Source organism: Lonchura striata, chromosome 3 (assembly GCF_046129695.1).
Source record: "Lonchura striata isolate bLonStr1 chromosome 3, bLonStr1.mat, whole genome shotgun sequence".
Taxonomy (NCBI): Eukaryota; Metazoa; Chordata; class Aves; order Passeriformes; family Estrildidae; genus Lonchura; species Lonchura striata.
Genome location: NC_134605.1, coordinates 90827963 through 90846938, shown reverse-complemented (window position 1 = coordinate 90846938; position 18976 = coordinate 90827963). Strand labels below are relative to the sequence as shown.

Here is an 18976-nt window from a genome sequence, read left to right as displayed (position 1 = left end):
GAATTCAAAACACATTTAGTAAAGCAACTGTTAATTTTATTTTTGGATTTTGGAGCATGAAGGGAGTCTGGAAATAGATTTGCTTGCCCACTTATCATTACCATCAACTGAGTGGGATGCATCCAGAACACAAGTCACTCTGGTTTGAACAGTGGCTGCATGGATGCATTGGCCACATGGCTGCAGGCAGCTAGGCCCTTGCTCTCCCTGCTCCTGTGAGCCACACATCTCCCAGGGAGGGCTCTCCCTCACTATAGATGTGGCAGGGATACACAGCACACCCTCGACAAACGGCATAGACAATGTCACCCCTGAAGATAAAGATGTGTGTGAATTAAGTATCTGTGTGTGTCTGCAGATGAAACACATCTACCTGCCTGCCCAAATTGATCATGTTACAGATGATCATCAACCAGATTAAACAGTTACTGGGGAATTACAAAAAAAATTGATACAAAGCCAGAGCAAGACTGAAAAAAAAAATACAAAAGAAGTGTGAAAACCCGTAACAGGACAGACCTTGGAAGTGAAACAACTGTCTCACGGGTGTGTGGTTCAACCCATGACTTGTAGGGAACTGCAGGGATCTGTAAAAAGATAGAGGATCCACATCTCCCACAGGAGACATAGACAGGGAAATCTGCAATCTTTGGGAAGGGGGGTGTTTTTGTAACCCATACTGCCCATGAGTTGAGGGGGTGCATACAACTCTATGCATACGTGTGCCTGTGTGTTTCTGGGATTAGTAATAGAAGACTGTTTAATCTCTAGCATTGTTTGCCTATTTGTATTACTGATCTCATTGCCATAGTTCACAGATTGCTGTATAATTACACTCTGCCAATAAAGGAATAAACTGCTTTGATTTGTATTTATTTTAACTATGTGAACTCAGCAGTTTTTCCCCGCAACATGTAACAAGTTGCTGAAGCAACCAGAGATCTCTGTAACACAAGGATTTCAGGTTTTCTTCCAGAGCATTGATTGACACTGAATTAATTCATGTTTATTGAACTGTATCAACTACAGGTGAGATCCCTTAAGTGCATGTAATATTTGTCTCAAAATAATTATTTTTAAGTAAGATATTACACGCTGTTTGAGATGTCCTATTTTATATAGGAGTTCATATGCAGGTGTTATATAGTTAGGATTTGTAACTAAACACACTTCAATCTGGGAATCAGCATTCAATGTTGGCAGTGTATTTTCCCCCTTGAGTTACCTGTGAAAAAAATGAACTGGGCTGATTTGGGTCTCTATTACTACTATCTCACAGATAAAACCCCTAGCTAAGCCAAACAAAGAATCAAAATCAGAATTGCACAAGTAGTTTTTGCATGTTGCAGGGGTTCCCTAATCCTACAGGTTTTACAAGATTTTTTTGAAACATCAATTCAGAATTTCCTTTTTCTTTAAGACAGACAAATCTTTACAATTTTATCCATTTAGCTGGCCCAGCCAATTCTCTTTCCTTCCATAGCTGTAATAATATACTCTACTATTCCCTAAAGCACATTTTGCTGTACATGCCTGGTTATGCTAGTCAGTGCTAATTTGCTATAATCTTGCTGTCCTGACTTTCCCAAACCACATCACTACAAATGTAGGCAGTTTGGTCCAAAGTGTGGACTCTGCAACAGCCTGACAGCCCTAAATATTACAAAGCATTGATGCATTACCAGTGACAGCAAACTCCCCACACATCCTCACAGTACAGATAAGGCACAAGCAGCCAAGAAATCATAAAGGCTCAAACACTTATCAAACAATGAATTTTGAACAACTCGGTAAAGAAAACTAATACGCACACAAAAAAGGTCAATTTCTGGGATGAGAATATAGCTGAATATCCCAGCCAAAGATAATTGTATTTCATAAAATTGCAAACCTCACATGAGGGTTTATAGTGGAAAAACACTGACAGGCCATTGTCTACAGCACTGTATTCACAAGGCTGCAATTATAGCTTTACCATAATGAGTGTAATTCTGTGGTCAGAAAGACTGCAAGAATTTGATATTTTCCATGGAATACTTTTTCCTTCATGGATGTTTGGCTTGAAATCTGGATTTTATGTTGCAGTGCTGTTGGCATTGTTTATCTCACACTTTCACATTTAAGGATGATCTATATAAGTACTTTAACTTGGCTTCTTCTTTTAGGTGTATAAATAAAAGTTACTTAATCTTTTCCAAGCTTGAGTAATTGCACCCAACAGTAGACATATAAGCACTTTCTATCGTTTGATGTTTATAATCTTCCCTCTGCACTCACAGTGGTACTCCTTTGGGTATCATCAACCACAAAAAAAATTGAGACAGTTTTTTTTTTAATTAGGTAACTGCTGTTATTAGGCAAGATCCCTAAGGTCTCACTAAACTGTGCTTCTCCAGGAAGGCTTGGCAAGACATATCCTAACCCACGCTGACTGATGACAACCACCATGAGATACCAGTCTCACCACCCACTGGGGGCTCCTCTAGCACATGTTTGTGGAAGGTTCCTGGCTCATCTGCACTGGAGGAGCACCAAAAAAACCCTCAGAGGAGACAAAAGATCTGGCTTCAGAATCAACCAAGCATGAAACACAGTACTTGTGTATCTCTAAGTGTGGGAAGAGCTTAGGAAATGGAAGAAAAACAACATGTGAACAGCTAAAAATGTTACTTCTGATAGATGTAAAAGATGGGTTGGTAATCATTACCTGAGGTTGCTGAGTAGTAGGCTGTCCTTCTTAGTGGATGTACCAACTTCTAATGAGCTCTGATGAGAAAAAGGTCAGAATCTCAATAGGAAAGTTCTGGAACAAGAACATTGCTTTTAGGGCTCAAGCCTGTTCACCACTTTTTCTCAGTAGTACATTTGTAAGCAATACTCCTGATGTTAATGTGATTATCTAAAGGCAGAAGGAATACTCATACAAATAAGGCCTGGGATTCATGCCTAGTAATCTGTCTAATCTGGCACTCTCTCTCCTTCAGCTGCACTAGATATTTTCCAACAGATGACTCTCAAATAATATTTCCAAAATACACTGATATCCTGGGGGAAATTCTATCACAACTTACAAAATCTTTCCTGAGACATGAGTATTCATCAAGTTCTATGCAGACAAAGGATCTCAGGATCCTGAGAAGTATCTCAGGGGAAAGTGCAACATCAGGAGAGCTATATTCAGTCTAAAAGTCCCTATCTAAGCACTGATACTATGTGGACTGTCTTAAAAGTGTGCGTTTCCTTAAGCTAGTGACCTGTGTTTCAGGTCTCACTGAAGTAAGAGAACCCTGAGGTATCATCTTCAAAAACTAAAATACAAACTCCTACAACATTGCATTTATCCTCACATACCTGTGGACACAAAATCAGAGCCCTGAGAGGAACATAAAGGATGTCCTGGTGGGTTAGACCAACCTCCAGTTATCCCCAGTATCTTTGCTTTAATAACAAGAGATACTATTTAAAGAGAACAAGCCAGGCATATAAATGTCCTTTACTCTCCTCCATCAGCCACAATGATTGTATTAGGGAAGCTAGGGAGCATATCACTACTAAATTCTTTTTACATCTCCCTATGAATACGCAGTCCATTTAACTGTTAAGTCTCCTTTCCAATGAGCTGACCCCCTTGCTTCCAAAACCTCTGCCAGCAGTAAATTCCACAAGCTCACTATATCTGCTACATTAAGAAAGTATATTCCCTTTTATCTTTTCTAAATCAATTTCCTACTAGTTTCAACGACTGTCCCTACTTCTAGTTCTGCAGCATTTGGAAAACATCAATCTTTATTCACTCTACCCACTGCCTTGATTTTATAAATCCTTATTACATCCGTTCTCTCCAAACGGAGGCTCATGCTGTGGATAGCTTCACTTCCTTGTATTTGAACCCTGGGAGTATGGCATGTGGGTTTGAGTGGGACTGTCCCTCCATCTTTCAGTCCCTTCTTCAATACATAAGCAAGGATCATCTCTAAGGATCAGATCTAATACTACCGTTTCAGAACAAAAATGCCAGCAGTGAGCTAAATTTTCTCATGATTTATCATCATGACTCAGCAGAGAGCTCACTGAATGCCAGGTGTGGGTCAAGGAAGTGACTGAGAATGGGGGATTCAGCAACTGAAATAAGTTATTGCAAAATCACACTCTGAGCCATACTCTGTGCACCCCATAAAAGCTAGGATCTCAAAGACCCCCTGTTCTGGGAGGGATGTTGTATCTTACTTTTCCTTCTTTTTAGTGTGAATAAGCTGAAGGATGCCTACAATATGGATACTCCTGTCCACAAGCTTGCCCATACTGGACCTGAACAAGTTTCAGCCAGCTCATGCTCCTGTCTTGGCCTATGGCCATGGTCAGGAGAGAAAGAATTAGAACAGTGGGCATGAACTGAAGTCTAGGAGAGAGTGAGGACAGGGCATTTATGTATGAACTTTCATCCTAAAGCTTCCCTAGCTTCAAACTGTTTTTCAGACCAGGAAGTTTTAAAGCATGTACATGTTTTAGGTAATTTTTGGTGTATCTGGTGTATCCTGGTATATCTTGGAAAGAGCAAGTGCCTCTGTGCCTCTGTCCTTCAGTGAGTTGTTGTCTGAGAAACTTGTCTCTCGGTATGTGCAAGTAAAAACAGACCCCTCTGTACAAGCTCATAGTGGTAAGAGGTATCAGACATCTGCCATCATAGGACAATAAATATTAGGAAAAGAGTCTGAAAATATACACACACACAAAAATTCCTTCTCTGACCCAAGAAACTTTCATGCTCATTAATTATTTTCAGTGAGCTGAAAAGACCAAATCATGACTAATAAGCCACTTCAAATAACTTTGAAATCCCTTAGGGTTTCACTCTGACTTCATGAACTACTTTACAATCTACATGCTTATTATAAAGATGGAAAATTTGGGATGTATCAGTAGCAGAAAACAGATAGTGGTCTTAATCTGGATTTGTTAGACCAAGGATTCCTGAGATACTGCGAAGAAAAAGCTCCATTACTTCAGATGAAATCTATCAGCTTTTAAGAACTCAGTTGGGAAAACAAAACCACTACATTGAGCAGAACCCAAGGCAGTTTAACCATGCACTCTCAACACCACCTACCGCCCTTTGATTATTCCTGGTGAGCAGAAACAATCTAACATATGCTCTCTCAAATCACTGTACACCACAACTTCATTCTTGCACTTTGTTTCTATTGGCCTCTCCATCTTTACATGTAGCTAGAACCTAATTTCTCACACTAATATTGTGGATATTGTCAGCTCACAAGGCCCACAGGTAGGTTTCTGTGGGCATGGACCTTATTTCAGTGTCTGCTGGACTCAGCATCTGGAAGATTCCTGAGATACCACTGACCAACCATAACCATAGCTTACATTTCTCCAAATTTACCAAGAATTTCAGTCAGTGCCATACCTAATGGTTTCTTGCAGGCAAAGTTTCATGACAAATCAAAGAAAATGCACAGCTTCAGGTTACCTCACTTTTTTTTGCTGATGCCTACAAAGACTCTCCCCAGCAGCCCACCCAGTCATGCAATCCCATCTCTTCCTTTGTGTTCTGATGCTTTGCAAAGACTCCTGACTTAAATAATTTAAACAAATGACTGATTGAATGAATTCAGCAAAAAGTGATACATTTTTCTGCCTGGTTATGCTTCTGCCAGGCTACTGAGTTGACTCAGTCATCGAGGACTGGGAGAGATGGAGCAAAACTCAACAATTACTTCACAAAATAACAGACTGGAACACAAAACTGGAAATGAAGAGGCCTTTTTGGCAGCAGTGACCTGTTAAACTTGAGCACCATCTCCTGTGAAATCACTGCCCAGGAACCCATCTCTTTTTTCTTTGCAGCCTTTAGTCCATGTCAATATATGTTTAATTCATAGAAAAAGCCTTACATTTGTGTGGCTGCCTGTCACATTACTTCATAATTATTATTAAAAACAGTATCTCTGCCTTTTACTATTTGACTGATGATTCCAGATAATTTTCAAGGAAGTGATACCTCAGAACTGCAGTATAATAACCCACAGTCAACCCAGAAAGCTGTACATCAGTCTGTACATCAACCTCCTCAGCTTTTTAATACAACCTTCTGTTACTTTGACACCACTGTCCTTCTCACTGCTCTGCATATGTGTGTGTATAAAAGTTTACAGAATTTATCCCCAACGGTCACTTTTTTGTGGTGGAATATAACAACTGACTTCTTCCTTCATTAACTAGATTATTAAACCTGAAGCCTCTGAACCTGCATTTCAGAAACAGTATTTTGTCTCCTCTTCCTTTTCCATAATCCCACCCAATGAGGAGAACACCTTTGCACAAAAATATTGCAGAACGACACCTGCCTCAGGGTGCTTAGGTGTTCTCTCCATCTCAGCACCTTTTCTTCTGTCTATGGGATTTCAGCAGCACTCTTCCATTCCCTCCATTCAGAGGCCCCATTCCACTCCAGATCCCTTCTGGTATCACATTTTGTTCTGGGATAGCAATTAGCATTAAAGTTTACTTGAAGCTTAACATTATGAGTAGCCCTTAGTGTTAATACAGGAAGACCAACAAAAAGCACAGACAGCTTACCACAGAGAGGGGTCTTTTATGTGCTTCATCCTGCCAGCACCTTCTCTAACAACAGACAGCCTCAGCAAAAATGTATCAGGGGAGGGAGATGGGCTGTATGCCACAAGCTCCTTAGAGGTTTCTTGTTTTAGACATGACATAAGCAAAGCAAGGCACAAGCTCAGACCTTTTGAGGAAAGGATGCCTACTTTCAGATGAGAATATAGCTGTAGCTAATACAAGATCACACATAATCAATACAGGTGAAATTTTCTAGGGACAAGGTGGTGCAAATTTAAGAAGCCTCAACTCAACACTTTTAATTCTTCTTCTCTTCAGGTCACATTTTCCTGAAGATGGAAAAATATATCCCTAAAACTAAGGCAATTTGCTTGCCAGATTTTAAAATTTGTTTTTCCAAAGCAAAGAGATGCTAGGGGATCTTCAGTTAAATGGTTATGTTTATAATGGACAAAATCATGTATTTTTGCCTGAATTCATCCTTGTAGTTGGCTCAATTGTTGTAAATGGAACTTTCCAAAACCAAAGCAAACAAATCATAATACAAAACAAAATAACCAAAACAAACTAAAATAAAACAACTGGAAATAGACACCCAGCAGGGGAATTTCAGCTGATATTGGCAGTAACAAGCAAATTAAAACTATACTAGAAAGCACACAGCAACAGTAACACTGGCTATGCTGCTAGCTCTGTTACAGCTCTCTGTAAAGACTGAGGTGTTTGATTTGTCATGCTACCAAAAACTAATTTAATTAATTTGCCTCCTATTCAAAACCTCCCATCTGTGCTGTAAAATACAGCAACCATTTCACAACAGACAATAGTTGAGTAAAGCCTTAGAGAAAACAGTACCAAATACTTTTTGTAATTGAAAATTGAAGGAAACATAACAAGCAGCATATAATTATGTTAATTTCAAATTTCACACAGCCTTCAGGGTTACCCAGTCTTCTTAAGTGATGAGTATCATTGAATCAGTAACCACAACTGATCATTATCGTAGAGGTGCCAAAAGATATTGTATTTGTCACACTTTGGAATCCCCTCAAATAGAGTTGCATGGTTCTGCTCCATTTAATTCCCTGTTCATTTTACTGTGCTTTTCAAGAGCTGCAAGTCTCATAATACTTCATCAATAAATCCACTTTCTGGATTTCAGCTTATGAATCCATGTTTTGTTTGCATTTTGGAGCCATCCTGCCCTCAAGTGTCCTGTGTTTGTTTTCCAAAGTTAGTGTACCTTAAGTCTTCCTTCCCACAGACACTGTGGTGAGATAAGGAGAACAGTTCTGTTTTCCACTGAGCAGACAGACTTGGAGAGCTCACATGGAGTGGGTTTGTATTGCAGCAGTTAAACACCACCAGAAAAAAACAAATGGAACGTTAGGAGTGGAAATTAGATACTTTTACCCTAATGAGAATGTTGATTTGCTTTCCAGTTAGCTCTTTGGAGCGGAAAACTCCCACACCTTTAAGCAAAGAAATCTAAAGGAAACACAGGATTTTGGCAGAGATTTTCAAATGACCCCTAAAGAAGGCAGGTATCCAAGTCCTATCACATGGCATTGTGAGTCTCTCCCTGTTGTGGCCATGTTTATGCTCAGTCTGTTTGTGGGAACAAGGGAAGTGTGGGGAATGTTGCACACAGGCGCCCCTGTATCACCCCGAAGGACACGTCCTGTGCTGGTCAAGAATCACTCACTTGAGAAAAAGCTAAAGAAACTCTGTGGAGGGGGACAAAATATGGACAAAAATAGCTTGTGGTGGAATAGGTCCAGCAAAAAGGGCTAGCAGACAAGAAGTCAGAGTGTTAAAATAACCACATCAAGCAGTTTCATAAATTAGCTACGTGTTTAGCATCAGAGTGTCAGGGCTTGTGCCTGATGTTTTCCCTGACAAACACATCCGAGCATTCAGCCTACGTGCCTGCTCATCTGGCTTCATGCAGCAGCCCTCACACTTCCAAAAAACACAAGCAAGGAGAGGAACCTGCTTATGAGAGGGTCGGGGGGCAGAAGGGTGCCTGACACAGCAGTGAGTGCCCCTTGCTTGGTCACAGGCCCTCTGTGGGGGCTGCAGGCAGCAGACCCTCACCCCGCCCCTGCCCAGGTCTTTGTGGGATGGGTGCACTTTGGGGACAAGCGGATCTGCAGATGGGACTCCTTCATTCGTGAGTTCTTCCATCCTAAACATGGCAAGGGGGATCGGCCTTAAAAGAGTAAAATATCCATGGACCTTGCCAGAGTCTGAAAGGCTGGATAAGGAGTCTCAAGGAGATGCCCACCCTGGAGCAGGGCACAGTAACAGAGGGGCCCCAACAGAGTGTGCTGCCCTACTGCCCCAGCATAGCCACGACTCACAAAATCACAGAACAGCAGGAGGTGGAAGGGACCCATGTAAATTGTCCAGTTCATTATTAGCACCACGCTCTGTCCAACTGAGCTGAAACTTTGTGTGGTTTAGTTCACATTGCTCCTTGTCCTATTGCTGCGCACCCCCAGAAATTCTGGCACCACCCTCTCAACACCCAGCTGTGATTTATAAGCATGGATGAGATCCTCTCTCATTCTTCTCTAGACAGAACAGACCCAAGTCCTGCAGTCTGTTATAAAAGAGATCCTCCAGATCCCATGTCATCTTTGTGGCCTCTGCTGGACTCTCCCCAGTAGTTCCATGCCTCTCCTTTACTGCGGAGCCCAGACCTGGACACTCCACATGTGGCCTCCTAGGGCCGAGTGGGGAGGGGGGGGGGGACCCCCTCCCGATAGCCCCGCTCTTCCCTCGCACCCCTCGATGCCACTGCCCCCCCGGCCGCCCGGGCTCGGCCGGCTCACTGCCACCTCTCGTCCCCGCGGCCGGCTCCGCCGAACGCCGCCAGCCGCCGCTCCGCCACTGGCGCTGCGGGCGGGCCGCGCCGCCGCCGTGAGCCCGCGGGCGCCCGCCTCCCGCCGCCCACGGGCCCGGCGGGCGCGGGAGGCGGGGCCGGGGCCGGAGGGCGGTGCGGCGGGACCAGGTACGGCGGCGCGGAGCGGCCCGCGGGTGGCGGGGCAGCGGGCCGGGCCGGGCCGGGCCGGGCCGGGCCGGGCCGGGCGCCGGGAAGGAGGCGCCGGCTGCGGGCCCGGGCGGGAGGCCGCCAGCGCCTGCCGCATCAAAGGCCTGGGGATCCTGCATCCCTGCCCCCCCCGCAAACCTTGTCCAGGCTGCCATGGCCGCCTAAACCCACCTTTTGTCCCCAGGGGTTACCATCTGGGGAGGAGTGGGCTCGCTGCGAGTTGCTTACTTTTAATTCTAAAGGCTTGACATAAAATGCTGAGGGAGCACTCTTTGCTAGCACCCTTTAACACTGTGGTCAAGGGTACCGGCGCTGTGGTGTAAAGAAGGATGTGCTTAATTAAGTGTCAGCTTAGTTTGGGAGGAGGAGGGGAAAGGTGTGCCCCGCCTGACGGGAGAGAGGCCGTGGTGCTGCGGGGGTTCTCTGACTGCTGCCTTTACACAGCACTGCCAGCGGAGCAGGGACCCGCATCACTACAGAGCCTTGAATGCTTTCTGAAGCCTAACTTCAGACAATGCATCAAAATGTAAAGGTGAAATAGAAGGGGCGTAGATACAGGATAAAGCACCTGTATGTGTAGCTTCCCAAAACAGCCTAAGTTTCTGCATGGAAACTTTGAATAGACTCAAAAAATTTGTATTTTTGCCTGGTGCAGGGTTTGTTACATGCTGCTTGAAGTGCTCCAGGTATAGTGTGGTTGAAAGGAGATGAAAGCACTGAGCTGAGCACTCAGAAGGCCTATATGTATCCACAGTGCGTTCTCAGCTCTGAAGCATGGCACAAGTGCAACAAAACATGCTTTGGATGGTGTCAAGCTTTTTGCCTGCATACATGTATTTGTGACTGGGAAAATGTATGCTATATATATACCAAAAAATCCTCTAATGGAAATATGGTACTGAGGATTAAGGAAGGGCAGCAGTTAGTGAAGTGATGGAACAATAGTCAATACACACACCTTCACCTTCTGAATATTTTGACACAGTAGTCAAACACGATTTAGGAGAGTGTAGTGTTATTTAAAACCCATTAGGTAATGATTTATTTTTTACCAGGAGGAAGAAGTTTGTTTGCCTTCAGTTGCAACATATTTGGTTGTTGTTTTTTTTTTTTACAGAGTTGGGACCATGGCTGTTGACTGGATTGGTTTTGCATATGCTTCATTGCTGGTGGTTGGAGGTGTTGTAGCATACACTCGTAAAGGTTAGTACTGGGACAGAAGGATTTGGAAATTAAGCATTTGATTTCTTCTATGCAGTGTGAGACATGAAAACTTTGCTGTAATTAACAGCTGCATTTTACATCCATCAAATGCTGCTGTAAATGTACTGAGTTTCATGAGATGTTCTTGGGCCAACTTAAGCATTTAAGTGAGTTTGTTTTTAGGGCAAAGAGTGGGGGGTTGTCATGTTATTTTTGACCTTAAATGCATTTTGGGCTTTCTCATCTCCTTTTAATCACGCCTATGCTGAGCACAGTATATCCTTGATTAAAGCTTATTTTCTACAGAGAAATCCAGGCTTGATTCTTACATTTCCAGATGCACAGTGGGAAAAACCCTCAACTTGTGGCGGTTGATTCTCTGGCACTGTTAGAATTGTGCCTTTTCAGAGTAAGATAACGAGTCAGGTGTTGGTGGCAGTGTACCCCGAAGCAGTTTCGGTATTCCAGGGATTTCTGCAGTGCCGCGGGTGGCAGCGCCGTGCCCGGCTCAGCCCCGGCAGAGGTCGCAGCGGTACCGGGGACCGCAGGCGGGAGCCGCGGGCGGGTTTGCGGCCGCTCTCCGCAGAGCCCCGGGGCGCATCGTAACCGGCCCTGCTCCAGTGTCCCCCACGATTCTTTGGTTTAGGGTCACCGTCTCCCTTCGTAGTGTGTATGTGCTTTGCTCTCGGAGACACAGCTTCACATCTGAATTTCTGAAAACGCGGTGGTTTTGTGTTTGCAGCCGGCTGCTCCCACTGACTATCCCGTTCACTTGGGCAATCCTCATGGCAAAACTAGATTATATTTTTATTGGTTTATTGATTTACATTTTCTTGCAAAGTCTTGATTAAAAATACTCAAAAGGATTGGGAGCTAAATGACATCGGGTGTCTGAATTCTTTCATAAATATCTGGGGATCAGCTTAATTCAAATAATGTCTGATGTGCAGATTCTACGCTTTTATCATATGGTGCCAAGACAAATGTCTGTTCAGAAATTTAAAATATTAAGAATTTATCTGGGATTTATGAACCAGTTTTTCAATAGAAGATGTCAAGTTACTTTTAAAAGCCCTGTTTTCATCCTCACTGCCATTTCCTTTTTCATTCTTTATTCATTAAATGTGATGTTGGTGATGGCATTTCTTTGTCCAGGACTGATGTCAAACTGAAAGGCCTGACATTATGACCACACATGTTTTCCAATTTACTCTTTATATATGTTGGTACATTTCTACCATTTTTGGAGACTCCCAAGTGCTGTATGATATAGTTAAAATGAACATACAATTCAGATAAATTGCAAAAATCCTTCTTAAGTATGATAGAGAAAATAGCCAAATTTAGGGTTGTATTTTTCCCAAGTTGAAAGTATTACTGGATCCTGGTCATCTCCCTCTAACTTAGTTGACTTTGCCCCTAATCCCACACATTAGAATGACTCAGGTACAGAAATATTACCTCTCTATTCACACTGGGTGAGGTAAGCTGGAATGTGGCAAAATCCATTCTATTCTAGAGAGACAGCTTCTGCATAAAGCTTGAGCTTAAAGACATTGTATTGAGAAATAATACTTGCATGATTTCTTGCAGGTAGTAAAATCTCTTTAGCTGCTGGACTCGCCTTTGGCTCTGTGGCTGGTTATGGAGCTTACTGTGTAACATTTGATCCGAGAAACGTGAAGATATCATTGTGTAAGTGTTTCACTACAGTAAGCAAACAAACAAACAAGCAGCATCCTGAACTGCATGTAAAACTATCTTTTTTTAGTAAATTTTGGGTATTGCTTTGGTTTAAATGTTGGGTTTTAACTAGAGTTGAGCACTTCAGCTTAGCTTGCAAAATTCAGGAGCCAATTACAAGGTTAGGCAGATCATTGACACAAAGCCAGTAGGTGTGTTACCACCTGGCAGCACCTCCTTTTATGAGGTGTTTGCCTAACATTGCGCATATTGTGAAATCCAGCTGATAAACAGGAGAAAGTACTGCAATAAAATTTTTAGAGTTACAGATTGAATTTTGCAGTTTGAGCAGTAAAGTAGATATGGGATCTACTGTTGCATAATATAACGTATCCTCAGCTCCCAGTGAACGGAGCAGTTTAACTCAGTTTTTTTTCTTTGCTTCTAAGAAAGGCAGGATGCAGACTATGCAATAATTGTCATGACAGCTAGTTAGCCATGAAACCCTCATAGAGGCAAAAAACTACAATCCCTAAGGGGGACATAAACCTTGCACAAGTGAATTTGCGACAAGAACTGTTGGGAGCTTGTCTCACTCATGGTTTTAGCTAAGGTGGTTTGGGCTGTGGTTTCACATGCAGAAATGCATTTAAAATACATTTAATCCAGATTGTGTGAGTACACAATTTGTTTTTCTCAATTTAGAATTTGTGGTATATTGTTCATTCTTTGTGCTTTGCACCAATCACAGTTATAAAATTTTCCATTTAAAAAAATAATGAGTAGCATTGACAGCAAAGTGTTCCCATCAAGTTCTTTAGTAAAGGTGGTAATTGTGATCTGCTCCTAGATGGCCTTAAATTGGATTTCCGGTTTTGCCACCATGACCTCATAGTCATGAGGTTATCTCACTGTTTAAAAAAATTCCAGAACTTTTTTTGGAATGAAGACATAGCCTTAAATATATGTAAATTTATAATAATTAGTGTGAGATGCTTTTAAGTAGCGTATGGTATTATACTTCTATGGGTCAATTAAATAGTTTAGTTAGATACAGAATTTATGGAAGACTCATTAAAACTTAATATATGTTGCCTGTTTCCCAAGTTTTGAAGGGTCTAATACAAAATTTTCCATTAATGTGCTTTTGAATGTCTGATATCTAAAATAACCAGTGTTTTGCATTTAATGTAGTCATAGGCATGTGAAGACTTGCTCAACTGGTGAAATGTATAGTACTTTTTTAGTAGAAGTTACAGCAATGAGATGAAATAGAGTTCACTACATCTGCCTTAGAAAGTTCTTGCATAAAGTAAAAGGAACAAGGACTTCTTAAAGTAGTCTTAGTTTAGAATGTTTACAAAGAAATGTTTTAATTGCTTTTTATTATAAATGTGTATTGCTTTTGTGGAAAACTAGAATGTTTTCACTTATGCCTAACATGCCAAAATGTGAAAAGCAGCTAGAGCACAAATGAAAGATGGAAAATAAGTGCATGGAAGAAAGTGACCACTCTCAACCTATAAACCACTACAGTAAATTACAACATAAAATAAAACAAGCACCCAAACCTTTAAAAGGTTAAGAAATCTAAAACCAACACATCCATCCAAACCATAATTATTGACAGTAGTTTTCACCTATGCAAGATTCTCCTACAGTAATTTAGGTAATATTTTAGTACAAGACCTTGATAGTAAGGTTGTTGTAACTTGCCCTACATACAAAGAATATATAGCCAGTGGGTACCTCAGGCAAATTCTCTTATTTGTTTTATAAATTACTATTTCAAGCATTTTATTACTTCACCTGATGTAAGCTCTGTGTTTTCTTGGATACTTTAATGCATTTTTATGTTTGAAGTAGATTTAGAAATTCAAATCTCAGTATGCAAGAGTTAGCAGCATTCACAATGCAAGTCAATTCTGATCTGAATATGATTCATTGGGTTAAATTTGTCTTGATTTATTAAATTTCTTTGGTTTAAGGTGAAACAGTGAATGTATAGCACTTTCTAAAATCTGGTCTGAAAGCTGAATGTATTAAAAAGCCTCTGGAATCTGTGAAAAGCCAGGTACTAGCAAATGGGGGAAAAAAAAACGTTACAGAGTGAATATGCTTTGTAGTTTGTAATAAACTGTAAATATACTCAGGACTCTGGGAAGACACATGCTGTGGAATAGTTCACTCTTGAGACATTCCTGAGAGGATCAAGGCTATGTGACTGGAAAATAAGAGTAATGGCTAATGGAGCATAATATATTTTTTTTGCAGGGTATCTTTGATGAGTGCACATAGTTGGTAGAGTTCTGTAAGATACTTGTAACCGTCAGGGCTTGTTTTATATGCTGAAGTGAGTTTTAAAGTAATTTTTGACACCTATGAACACAGGACTGGCCCCAGGATTAGGCAGTGGAGTTTGAAGAGAATTAGCCAGATGGTTTAACTACTCTATAAAATGGGAAGAGATCTGTGTGACTGCCATTACTTTGGCTGTGAGAGTGACAAAGCCCAGCTGCTCATGAGAATTCCTGCCTCTCTGCCCACTTCTAGGAAGCATTTCAAGTGACAGTTCTTTAATGAAGGTAGCTATCTTTGCAGTTTCATGTGTTCTCCTCAGTCTTCTCATTTATGTAGCACTCTGCAGCCATAGTTCAAAGTGAAATCCCTATGCCTGATGAGTTCAATGCTGACTCCATTTTTAGATAAGACTGCTCCAGGAAGAAGATGCAGTTTCTTTCATAGTTGTTCTCTGCTGCTTGTTCTGCATTTATGGTCCTCTTGGGCTGCCCACCTTTGTCACAGGCAAGGATGGTTCCCTCATAGCAAAAGGCTCCAGAGGAGAGATGTTGATAGCCATATTCTGTAGCAAAAACAGGTGGCAAACCTTCCAGTATAGTTTTTAAGGCTCAGCATATAAAGAGCTAATAGTCTAAAAATAAAACAGACAAGAAATTGAATGCTCCATCTCCTTGAATAGTTAGAAAACAGCTGCAATTATCTAGGGTGGTGGGATTTGTAAGATACTATTCCTGTAATTCAATATACATGTGACTGCTATGACCAAGATTCTTTGTACTTTGTTGGTATCCCCATGCATTTAGATATAGGTGAGTAGGATTGACTGACTGACAAACTTACCTAGTCTTAATGGAATAGGATTTAGCATTCTGCTGCACATGGAAGCTTTATTTGTAGCTAAAAAAAAATCATAATGGTGTATTTTGGAAAAGCAAGAATGTTTTTATAGACTCTGTTTCTGATCTAATGTTTCAGTAAATTGCTGTTCATAGGAAAACAGCAATGACCTTTGATAACTGTGTGTTCTTGAGTGGTCTGCTGAGAAAATTGAGAACATAAATATAGTGGATTGTCTTTTACAGTTTCATCTTTTCTTTTGACCATTATAATGGGAATGAGGTTCAAGAGGTCCAAGAAATTAATGCCAGCTGGACTAGTAGCGTGCCTGAGGTAAATACATATTGCAGATCTTATTGTAAAGATTTCACTGGTTTTCAAATAGTTACCATTTCACACCCAATTCTAGGCAGTGTTGGTGGAAGTCACTGTCATTCAGCCACTATACATCTTAAGTGAAATTAGTTTGGAGGTCACAGTCGTGTTTCCAGTGAGCAGCTTTTTCATCTTACTAGGCAGATACAGCTGTTAAGAAATTACTTTCTCAGCACAGAAAGGAGAGGTCAGCAGTTAAATATTAATGCATATTGATAAGGTTTACACATAAAATTAGTCTAATTTCATACAACACATTCATCTTAAAAAAAAAAATAGGCCAACACTTTGGTTTAGAAGTGCTGCATTCAAAACTACTGGAAGCACAGTAGTGTTGAAAACCAGGACGTTTTTGGCCTAAGAACTTTTTCCAATATGAGTGCAAATAATAAAAAAAAATCTATCTGTTCCAGCTGCTTTATTGCTGCTGTTTGGCATTCTGAAAAAAATTCTGAATCTATTAATTTGGAATTAAATTATGGAGTAAATTCAAAACATTTTTCCCAATTAGTGTAATGCAAAACATTTTCCAGGTGTAAATCAGAATCCCCATCTTCTGAAGGAATATTAACTATTGCTTTGTCATTTTAATATTACAGAGTTAATATAACGCCATTCTGTTTTACTTCAATTTCGTTCAAGGAGGAAAAAATCAGAAGCAATTTGTCAAAATTTAAGCAAAATTTAAGAATCAAGACTTACACTGGAAAATGTTATTGTCCATTGTGGATTGTTTTTCCAGCCTAGGTGGGCTTTGTTTTTCTAGACACTAAGAGTGGAAATCTGGACACCTGAACATCTTTTCAGGCTTAATAGAGACTCTAGTGCCAGTTATTTATGAATGCACTGTTATTTAATTATTACTTTCACTGATTTTACTAATGACAGCCATATTGATGTTTTCTTGTTTTGGGTTTTTTTTTCAGCCTTTTGATGATTTTGAGGCTTGTGTTTATGCTGCTGTAGGAGATTTAGAACTGAATATGACTGCCATGCCCACCAAACAGACGCTCTCTGTACTTGAAAGACAAGTTTGAACACAAGTCTTATGCTGCATTTATATTTTCTGTAAAAGATCTGTACCTGTTAATTGATTATTGACATGTGGTGATACTTTAAAATATTTTTTAAAAACTAAAGCAGGTGTTTTGTTGGTATATTTTGATCTACATTCATTTAAGCAGTCTATTAATAATGGGATTTTTCTTTGTAAGTTTGATCTTTCAGGGGTGCAGAGCACCCCAGGAAATTGAATTACTCTTGCACTGTATCTCTGAAAGAATATCAATAAATACGTGTTTATGCTAAAAAGGTATCTTGTATTGAAGTCTAATTTTGTAGTTTCTGAGACTAAATAATCAGTTCTAAATAAAAAAAGTCTTGGGCCTGTACTGTGTTACACTAGAAAACAAACTTCCTTTCCAACAAGAACCCACGTTGTTCCCCTGATTCTAAATATAAAAAATCAGTGTTTAAATAAAATGTAAAATGTTTGAAGCTTATCAGTTTTTTTAAGCAGCGGAGTGAGCCATTTTGTCAATGAAAGAGTCTGGTGCTCTGCTTTGTACTCAGTAGTGGTTTAAAACATGTACCATGCTGTAAATTGCCAGTGACATGAACCATGGCTGAGGTTCATCATGCCGCACAGAGAGGTTCCAAGCTCTCAGTACTCTGGAACAGGTTTGCCATTCCATTCTCACACAGATTACTTGATTCACTCTTGCTGAATTCCCCTCTGTAAGCAGAAGAGACTGTTCAGTTACAACTATTCAGGGAATGAAGTTGTCCTGGGGTCTCAAAGCTTGGCTAAGACTGTCTTCTGCTGTACAGGGAATATAAGCAAAATTGTTAGGAAGCAGTATGGGTGGGCGCACTCTTGAAGACAGAAATTTTGCTGCTTTCAATTTTTTTCATACAAAGCTTGCTTATGAAGGTTATCATGTATCGTGATACCTCCTTTGTGATGGTTCCTAAATCACAGCACTTGTTTGGAAGAGAGGAATAGCCCAGTGAAACGAGTACTGGGCTGGGCATGGCTAAGCACCGTTTCCTGCTACTGAGGTAATTTTAATGTGAACCTATTTGGAACTCAGCAGTGCCCAGGTCACTGAGGCACTTGTGGTTTGTACCTCTTGAGATGCACATAGCTCTTCTTAGGCACAAGTCAGGGAAGGAGTTAACTTTGCTGGGCAGCAGTTCTTCATGGACACTGGCTGACTGTTTGCCTAATCAGCTGGAGTCCTACTAAGGAGAAACAACTACATGCAAAGAAGGATGGTTTATGGCAATGTTCTTAAAGAGAACAGTGATTGTTCCCATGAAATTAGGGTAAAGAATCTGACAGAGTAGTGCATGCTTTAAGCACTATTAAGGTAAAACTCACTCTTACTGAAAAGGTAAGCATCCAGTGCATTTGGCTTTATAACTGTGGGAAGTGACTGCAGAAGGTAAAACCTCACAAAAAATCCACTTAAGGGGCATTTGCCTCACTGACCAGCCAGTCAAGCAGCAAAAAGAAGAGCAAGGGAATAGGTGCTCTTCAGTGGATGAAAACCACTGCAGGCCAATTAAACATAAGGACTTTGATCTTTCAGTGAAAAAAAATCGCTCCTAAAGATTCATGTGGGGATTAGAAAAGTTTTTTACTACTGCCCATAAACTTAAAAGGATAATTAATTTTCATTTTATTTTAAAGATTTTATTTACTTAATTTTTAAGCTATGAAATACAGCAGGGAGACAGTGAATTTTCTAGGAGACCACCTAGAGAACAAACCCAAAAGATTCTAGGCCTGATTTTAAATGATTTCTCCATTTTCATGGTGTGGCTCCTGTCTCTGGCAGTTTATAAAAAGGGGGTTGGGGATCATGTGGCTTTTCTACAGTACTCCAGAAGCTACAAATGAACATTTTACCCTACCAGGCATGC

The 18976-nt window shown here is 40.8% G+C and overlaps 1 protein-coding gene across 1 annotated transcript; it reads left to right on the top strand.

The window, feature by feature from the left end:
- Positions 1 to 9549: 9549 nt before the first annotated feature.
- TMEM14A (transmembrane protein 14A) lies at positions 9550 to 17363 on the top strand. The gene is made up of 5 exons (XM_021551288.3): positions 9550 to 9610; positions 10767 to 10852; positions 12446 to 12547; positions 15919 to 16006; positions 16975 to 17363. Exons 2-5 carry the CDS (start codon positions 10777 to 10779, stop codon positions 17012 to 17014), a joined length of 306 nt encoding a protein of 101 aa, XP_021406963.1. The 5' UTR covers positions 9550 to 9610; positions 10767 to 10776; the 3' UTR covers positions 17015 to 17363.
- The last annotated feature ends 1613 nt before the right edge of the window (positions 17364 to 18976 follow it).

Bases quoted from the DNA above. Each gene is read 5' to 3' on its own strand.
- TMEM14A (XM_021551288.3), top strand. From the start codon at position 10,777: ATGGCTGTTGACTGGATTGGTTTTGCATATGCTTCATTGCTGGTGGTT. The intron at 10,853-12,445 runs GTTAGTACTGGG...GATTTCTTGCAG, and splicing joins TGTAGCATACACTCGTAAAG to GTAGTAAAATCTCTTTAGCT. The intron at 16,007-16,974 runs GTAAATACATAT...TTTTTTTTTCAG, and splicing joins GGACTAGTAGCGTGCCTGAG to CCTTTTGATGATTTTGAGGC.